At 53.0% G+C, this 8,571-nt stretch overlaps 1 protein-coding gene across 1 annotated transcript; it reads left to right on the forward strand.

Annotated features, from left to right (window-relative positions):
- Window positions 1-2,465: 2,465 nt before the first annotated feature.
- Window positions 2,466-7,895, forward strand: LOC134410238 (semaphorin-4F-like). The gene is made up of 5 exons (XM_063143409.1): window positions 2,466-2,541; window positions 5,307-5,454; window positions 5,774-5,834; window positions 7,162-7,392; window positions 7,438-7,895. The coding sequence occupies exons 1-5, from the start codon at window positions 2,466-2,468 to the stop codon at window positions 7,747-7,749; spliced, it is 828 nt and encodes a 275-aa protein (XP_062999479.1). The 3' UTR covers window positions 7,750-7,895.
- Window positions 7,896-8,571: the final 676 nt, after the last annotated feature.

Genomic DNA, 8,571 nt, shown 5'->3' on the forward strand with positions numbered 1-8,571 from the left:
GGGGCGTTTAAGCTGCTGCTGCTGCTGCTCTTCTTAGGTTTTGGAACTGGACTGTTTTATTTGCATTTTTAAATTTATTGTATGGCATCAGTTCCCTTTTGAGAGCTGCTTTTGGAGGGCTTTGCCAAGAAAGGCAACATAGACATACTGGATCCATCCAGTCCTGCATCCTGTTCAAATAATGGCCAAGCAGACGCCCACAGAAAATGCACAAGCAGGACAGGAGTGCAACAGCATCCTCCCAGCCATGTACCAGAGCAACTGGTGTACAAACTTAGAAATGTACAAAATGATGTACAACGGTATAGAGAATGTGGACAGGGGGACATTCTTCTCCCTTTCTCATAATCCTAGAACCCAGTGGGGTCATTATCCCATAAAGCTGGTTGGTGGGAGATTCTGGACAGAGAAAAGGAAGGACTTCTTCATACAGCACATAGTTAAACTATGGAATTTGCTAGCACAAGATGTGGTTACGGACACCAATTCAGAGGGCTTTACCTAGGGAGGTTGTGGGCTCTCCCACCCTAGAGGCCTTCAAGAGGAAGCTGGACAACCATCTGTCAGGGATGCTTTAGGGTGGATTCCAGCATTGAGCAGGGGGTTGGACTCGATGGCCTTGTAGGCACCTTCCAACTCTGCTGTTCTATGATCCTATGAAAAGAGGATTGGATAAATGCCTGGAGGAGGAGAAGGCTATCCATGGCTACTAGTCCCGATGGCTATGTGCTGCCTCCAGGATCCAAGCCTATGTGTATTAATTGCTGGGGACCATGGGTGGGAGGGTGCTGTTGTCCTCATGCCCCTGCTTGGGAGTTCCTGCCAAAGGGACCCTTGGTCTGATCCAGCATCAAGGCTCTTCCTAACACATAACCCCCTTTCCCAGTGCTGTGCTACATCGTCAGGGCTGGCCAGGGGCCAGGCAACGTGGGCCTCCGTTGCTCACCTCTCACAGCCTGTAAGAAGTCAAGGGAGCCAAAGCTTAAGGCCTACAGGAACATCATTCTGCCCCACATAAACCAGGCCATATTCAGGGGGCCTTTTTGGTGGCGGCAGCCCATCTTTGGAAATCCCTCCCTAAGAAAGAGTCCACTTGGTTATCATTTGGGCACCAGGTAAAATGTTCTTCTCTCTCCCCCACCCCCCCCCCACCCCCAGATTTTAACTGTTCTTCTTCGTGGTCTCTGTGCATCACACAACATTGGGCTCTGCGCCTGCGCGGACTCTCGTCGGGAAAAAACTTCCATAGCTGAGGTGTTTTGGCGGGAACCCCGCCCCCACGCTGCGAGTGCACATGCGCAAAAGAGGGGGTTCCCGCCTATTACCTCAGTTCTCTTTTGACCGCCATTGTGGTGACATCGTTCGGGAAACTCTCTGTAGAAAGTAAAAATAAACAACTGTTAGAGGCGTTTTTTCCTTTTATTCTCTTCTCTTTCTATCATTCTCATATTTCTACTTTATTCTTATATTGTTACTTTTATTATTTTGTGTCTTTCTTTGCTTTCACGGAAAGCAACCGCCCTAAAGGGCGCATGGCCCTCAAGGCCCCTTTCAGAAAATGCAAGAATTGCGGGAGTAAGCTTCCCCGTCTGACGGGCACTCCCTCTGCCTTCTGTGCCTAGGCGAGGCCCACGTCGTGGAAACTTGCCGTTTTTGCCAAGCCTTTTCTAAACAAACACGGCGGCGTAGGTCAGACAGACTTAAAGCTCTCCTTTGGAGCAAAGCTTTACAAGCAGTCGAAAAGCCATCGACATCGAAATCCTGTACTATGGAGCCTGTCCAAAATTCGCCACGTTCTCCATTACTGGCTGACCCACAACAACCAGAATTACCGGCTACACCAGGGAGAGGCATTACGCTCTCGATTGCCAAAAGATTAACAAAGAAGGCAAAAAAGACTAAACATACTACCATGAGTGTGGAGGAGCAAAATAAAAAGAGAAAGAAAAAGTCTCTAAAAAAGAGTGTGCCGAACCCTACTCGGCCGTCTTTTCCTCCTCCGACTCCGGATAGACCGATACCGACGGTCGACACCGTACAACCGCAATCGGTACCGACAGATGAACCTGTGCCACAAACGTTATTGACCGAAGCCGTGACGTCGATGCCGATACCGGCGCAACTTTTAGCGCCTCCTCCACCACCACCTTTACTACTGTCTCCTATACCGACAGTACGGCTTCCTTCGGCGCGGGAGCAAAGACTCACATCGACATCTGAAGGCGGTATCAGAGATCTCTCGCCGACTCCTATACCGCCAAGGCAGATGCAACCGCAAGACAGGCATTATAGGCACGACTCACCAGATTCCATATACTCCACTCATTCCGGAAGACGATATTATCATTATGATCGTTCAGTTCGATCAAGGGATAGATCTTGCTCACCACACTACAGGGATAGAGCAGGTAGAAGCCCACACGGATACCAATATTGGGATCGGGACCCATATTATCGATGGCCGTATGAGGGTCAATGGGAACATTTCCCCCAAGACCATCGTAGTCGACACCGACCAGTTTACGAACAATCTGTGGAACAGTCAGCAAGGCCATCAGTGGCTAACCCTCCACAGCGCATCGAGCCACCAAGACAAATGGATCCACCTATAGCGCCATCATCCAATGTCTTAGCGCTACAACAACCTCAACCAGCTCCACTTGTGCAGCTCCCATCTGCTCCAATACACTCTCCTACATCAGGACAGGACGAATATGGCTCTGATTCATCCTCAGCTTCTTCGGCACGGCCTTCGATAGCGTCCCCTGACATGGAGGTTGCTCCGCAAGGGGGTATTTCTCCATCAGAAGATCTCGGACATTTTTCGGATCAGGTCATTAGAATGGCTCAGGCATTGGGTTTACAGGTGGAACAATCCACATCCACTGTCCAAGACCCAGTATATGACTCTATTATTTCAGATACAACAAAACCAGTTGCCATACCCATGTTACCGGCTTTGCTTGAAACTTTAAAACAATCGTGGAAATCACCTTCAACAAATCCCCCATCCTCAAAGAGGTTGGAGGGTATGTATAAGATCCAGCAATCTGAAGTCGAATTTTTGTTTCAGCACCTGCCACCGAATTCGATAGTCGTTGAGGCTTCACAGGGCAAGAGTAGACATCAACATTCTTCCCCTGTAGACAAAGAAGGGCGTCGTTTAGATCTTCTCGCTCGTAGATTGTACACTTCCTCTTCTCTGGCACTTAAGGTGACAAATTACCAGGCAGCTATGTCTGGCTATCAGCTACTGCTTTGGGATAAAATCGGAAAGCTAATGGAACACTTACCTGAGGACAAGAAACATCTAGCTAGACTCTTCCACTCCGAGGCTTCAGAGCTTTCCCGTCAGCAGATACATACCTCGAGACACCAAGTCGATTGTATAGCGAAGACCTTAACAGGAACCACAGCACTCCGTCGCCACGCATGGCTACGATCAGCGGGCCTTTCTCAGGAGGCACGCTCTAGAATAGAGGACTTACCTTTCGACGGGATCGGTTTGTTTAATGCCAACACAGATAGCTCTCTTGACAGGGTGCAAAAGGCAAGAGCGACAGCTCGTAGGATGGGCTTCAACCAACCACAGCAACAACCCCAAAGACGCTGGTCTAGGCCACTCTCATCATACCATCCCAACAGACAGCAGTATTACCAAGCTCAACCTCGACAACAACAACAACAACAGCAACAACATCTGCAGCAGGCTCCTCAGCCACGTAAGCAATTCGCAAACTTCAGAGGCAGAGCTTCCTCTCGTAAAAACGACGGTTCTTTTAGGCGGCGTCTTTGATTTTTTCGATACGCCAGCCCAACACACCAATTCTACCACTTTCTTTAACGATAGACTTTCCCGATATTATCAACAATGGAAAGCTATGGGTCCTCTCGATAATCCAAAAAGGATACCGTATAGAATTTGAAACCCTTCCTCCCCTCGGTACGGTAAAGATCACAACACCTACGTCACCTCTACTCCAGGAAGTAGACATGTTACTTGCAAAAGGTGCCATCGAAGAAGTTCCCTGGAGTCGACTCTTAAGAGGTTTCTACTCTAGATATTTTACCGTACCGAAGAAAGACAGAGGGCTTCGCCCAATTTTAGATTTACGCTTATTAAATACACATGTCAGTACCAGAAAATTTAGAATGATATCATTGGCTTCTATTCCTTTACTATCCAGAGGACAGTGGTTTGCATCTATTGATCTTCACGATGCATATTTCCACATCGCGATAGAAAGCACATACCGCAGGTATCTACGTTTTATAATTGGGCATAACATCTACCAATATAGAACTCTCCCTTTCAGCCTTTCCTCTGCCCTGAGAGTTTTTTCCAAATGTATGTCTGTTGTATGTGCTCATCTTCATTTGAATGGAGTAGAAGTCTACCCCTATCTTGATGATTGGCTTTTGGTTGCACCAACAAAACAAATTCTTCAAAATTCGATAGAAATTACTTGCTCCCTATTATACAAATTAGGACTATATATCAACTATGAAAAATCCCAATTACAACCCTCACAGGTCATCCAATTTATCGGGGGAATCCTCAACTCCATATCCATCCGAGCTTTCCTGATCTGAGCTGGCAGTGACTGAACAAGGAAGAGACCTTGGGTTTGTGGTGGGCAGATGGGGTTACCCTATAAGAAAAGGAACTGAGAATAAAACGGCCAGTCTCATACTCCCCCTATACCCAATCTATGGTGTGACCACACTTAGAATGCTGTGTGCAGTTCTGGTCACAGCACCTAAAAAGGATGATGGAGTTGGGGGGGGGATGGAGACAGGGGCCACTAAAATGATCGAGGTGTTCATCTTTTGGGATTTTTTAGCTCAGAAAATAGGCAAGGAAGACGGGACATGACAGAAGTGTAGAGAAGTGTCGCTGGTGTGGAGAAAGCAGATATAATACTAGAACACCACCTTAACCCTAACCAGAACTGGAGAGCAGGGCTTCAAGCAGAAATGCGAATAATACTGTGGAAAGCACATCAGGAAATTCCCTAAAAACCCCAGCCGTTTGGCATAGGAATTGTAATCTCGGAATGCTTCCCCGTAATCACCCAAACAAAGCGCCCAAACCAGCCCCATATGGACCCTTTCGGGTTCCCCAGTGCACCCCCGATCCAGGTTACACCCTCATGAGAACAGCTGGAGGGTCCCTCTTTACCTGTGCTGGGGCTCAGCGGCCAGCCTGTGCCCCTCTTTGTGACCCCTCTCGTCCCCCCGGGGATCCGTTGAGCATCCCGTCCCCCCCCCCCCGTGACCAAGGCCTCTCCATGCCTTCTCTGCAGGACTGGCTTCTGACAGCGGAGTGGCCCAGATCCGCACAGCCACCTGCGCCGCATACAGGACCTGCCAGGACTGCATTTTGGCCAGGGACCCCGCTTGCGCCTGGAGCCCAGTGCAGGAGGCCTGCCAGGACCACCGCGGACAGGCTGGGTAAGTGTGACAGCGCTCCAGTGCCATGGGGCTTTGCGCACACGCCGCTTTCCTCTCCTCCAAAGCAATGCTGCCAGGGTCCCAACCCGGCAGATGCCTCGCTCAGCGCAGCTTTGAGTGGGGCCTTTTGGGACTCGTGCCTTGGCCCGGGGCCAGAGAAGAGGCAGGTGGCAGGGCCAGGACAGCTGCTCCAAGCGGCCACTTCCTCTCCCATGGAAAGGGAGGGGCACGTTCACCGCCCCAGTGGGTCGTGGGTCTCTGGCCAGCAAGGGGAGGGGGAACACCGATTTCTCAGCCGCCTGCCTTGTCCTCTTCTCAGGCTGATCCAGGACATCACATCCGTGAAGGTGCTGAATTTGTGCCCCGTGCAGAGCAAAGGGGTGTGTGTGTGTGTGGTGGTGGTGGTGGTGGCGGCAAGGCGCCAGAGCTGTTCCTGTTCTGGTTCAGCAAGTCGCTCGAGCCCCCCCCCCCACCGCCCAGCTAGAGCTGTGACATATGCCAGTGGGGGTGGGCTGAGCTTTGGTGGACCTGAGAGGGAAGATGCTAAACCCAAGTTCTGGAGGATCGGGGGGGGGCAGGCGGATGCATGGGCTCCCCATCTATTGCTTTCCCTGAGGCTGAACATGGGCGGCATTCCTCTGCGTCCCAGATGGCGAGCGGAGCGCTCTCTCTGCGTTCACACGCTCGCAGAAGGATCCCCGGCCAGCGCAATCAGGAGGAACACGTTTGCAGCAGGGCCCCCCAGCAGGCTTCCAACTCAGGCTTCCCCTTAGCTTGTGGAACTCTCTGGAGGTCTCCAAGGGCTGAGGCCCCCGTGGGGGACGATTCGGGGGCAGCCGCACACCTTGGGCTGGACGAAAAAAGAGGCCTTTCAACAGCCGCCCAGCGGCAGTGGTGGCCGCATCACAGGCGCTGCTTTCTATCCCATGTCTCTCTCTCTCCTACCCGCCAAGGGAGACTTGGAATCTCCGCCCTCCAGGCCATGGGGCCCCTCTGCCCACCGTCTCCATGGAATGTGTGGTCGCCTCAGTCACAGCTGACAGATCTTTCCCTCTTGCTGCACCAAATGGGGAACTCGCCCCCACAAGATCAGGATTTGGCCAGCCATATCCCCCCCCGTGCGGCGGGTCTAGAGCTGGGGGTATCCATCCTGACCCCTCTCTTGGCCCCCACCCAACCCATCCTGATTCTTACTCTTTTTCTTAAGATGCCCTGGAGCTTCTCCTCTTTTTTCTGGGCTGGGCAGCTGCCGGGCAAAGGCCTGGCCTCCCGCCCCATCTGTACTGGGCTCCCAAGGGGAGGCTTTGTGTGTTTCGGAGTTCAGGCGCCCGCCTCTGCTCTGACCCTCGGTCCTTGGGCAAGTGCCTTCTCCTTTGGCCTCCCCAGTGGGCCTTCTGTGAAATGGCCGTGCTGTGACTGGCCAGGCCCACCACGGCAGCCACTTCGTGAGACTTCCCCATGCGCCCTCAAAGGGCCAAATGGGCCCACTGTCCAAAAAGGACCAGGGAACTGTGGTCTAGAGACATCCAGATCAGATGGGGGCTCCCACTTGCTTCTGGTGCTGAGCAGCGCTCTGTACACTGCGCTGCTGGAGGCTTGGAGCAACGGGTGGGAGCGCCCAGACCCTCTCAGGGCTGTGAGGTCTGGCAGGGGTGGGGGCCGCCTTGCCCAGGCATCCTCTAACCTTCTGCTTTCTCCCTGGCAGAGGTGCCCACCACCATTGAGGTGCCCGTGCTGCTCTCTGCCCGGGTGGTCCTACCCTGCGTCCCCCAGTCCACCTGGTCCAGCTGCGAGTGGCAGAGACCGTCCCCAGAGGCATCAGCCTACATCGTGCGCAGCGACGGACTGGAGTTCACCGTGACGGCGGAAATGCTGGGGGAATACACGTGCCGCTGCACGGAGTCTGGGGTGGGGGGCGTGGGGGCCTCCTACAGCCTGGTGAGCGCCAGCTAGGGCGAGCACAATCCATACCGGTCGGTCGAGCGCAGCTACAGCGTCCTGGTCGGCGGCTGCTTGTTGCTCCATGAAAGACGCCGGCGGGAGCGCCTGCAGCGGGAGCTGATCTGCCGGGAGAGGAACGGGCTGGACCTGATGCAGTCAACCACCACGAGCTGCAGCCACGAGCCACAAACCCCGAGCTCGCCGGAGGACGAGCGCCACCCGCTGGCCACGGCCAAGAAGAACGGCAGCCTCAATGGCTACCCCCACCTCTACATCAACGAGCTGGACACGGAGCAGGCCCGCATCTACCTGACTGGGGTGCCGCTGGCCAAGTGCGACGAGACCTCCATCTAGAGCGCCCTCTTGTGCTCACTCTTGCTGGTGCCCCGTGGAGGGGGCTGGGCGGCTGAGACCTCCACCAGGCTGGGTCCCGCCTCATCTGTGGCGCAGGGCCAGCTGGGCTCCTGCAGTGGCCGGAGAGGGCCTTGCCAGATGGCCTCCCTGTACAGCAGGCCAGAGGGACTTCTGCTCCAGCCCTGCTCACCCTTCTGGTAGGCAGAGGAGTCCACGCGGATGGATTTCCGTGGCCTGGCCACATGCTCGGGCGCTTACGACTGCTGTTTGCTTTCCAGAACGTTTCTCCGCCTGCCTCTTGTCCTTCCTACTGCTCTGCTCCCTGGGTTGGGCCTGGGGCCAGCTTCTCATGGAGTGGCCTGATTTAGCCTGTTCCCAAGTAGCCAAGAGGAATCAGAGGAACTGAACTGGGTTTCCTGGAACCCGACTCTGTGGGAATGGCCTGCCAAGCGGCAGGCGTGTTAGACAAATATCTGGTTCTTTCTTCCTAAGGGCGGATCCCATAGAAAGGCACAGATCAAGTTTGGAGGATGCAATAGATTTATTTTAGGCTTTCAGGCTGCAGCTCTGGGTGCGAAAAGCTTAAATGCCATTCGGACACTGAGTACAAGAAATTACAATGATTTATACAGTTAACATTACATATGCTTCTTTCCTGCCATTATTCTAAAAATGTATACGTGGTATAGTTAGCATTACATATGCCTCTTTTCCACCATTGTTCTAAAAATGTGTACATTGTACTGGTTCTGACTAAATGTCAGCAGGCATCCGGGTTTGGTTCAAACCGATTCCTCAACTGCTGATTCTGAAAAACCACTT

The sequence above is a fragment of the Elgaria multicarinata genome, chromosome 17, assembly GCF_023053635.1.
Source record: "Elgaria multicarinata webbii isolate HBS135686 ecotype San Diego chromosome 17, rElgMul1.1.pri, whole genome shotgun sequence".
Taxonomy (NCBI): Eukaryota; Metazoa; Chordata; class Lepidosauria; order Squamata; family Anguidae; genus Elgaria; species Elgaria multicarinata.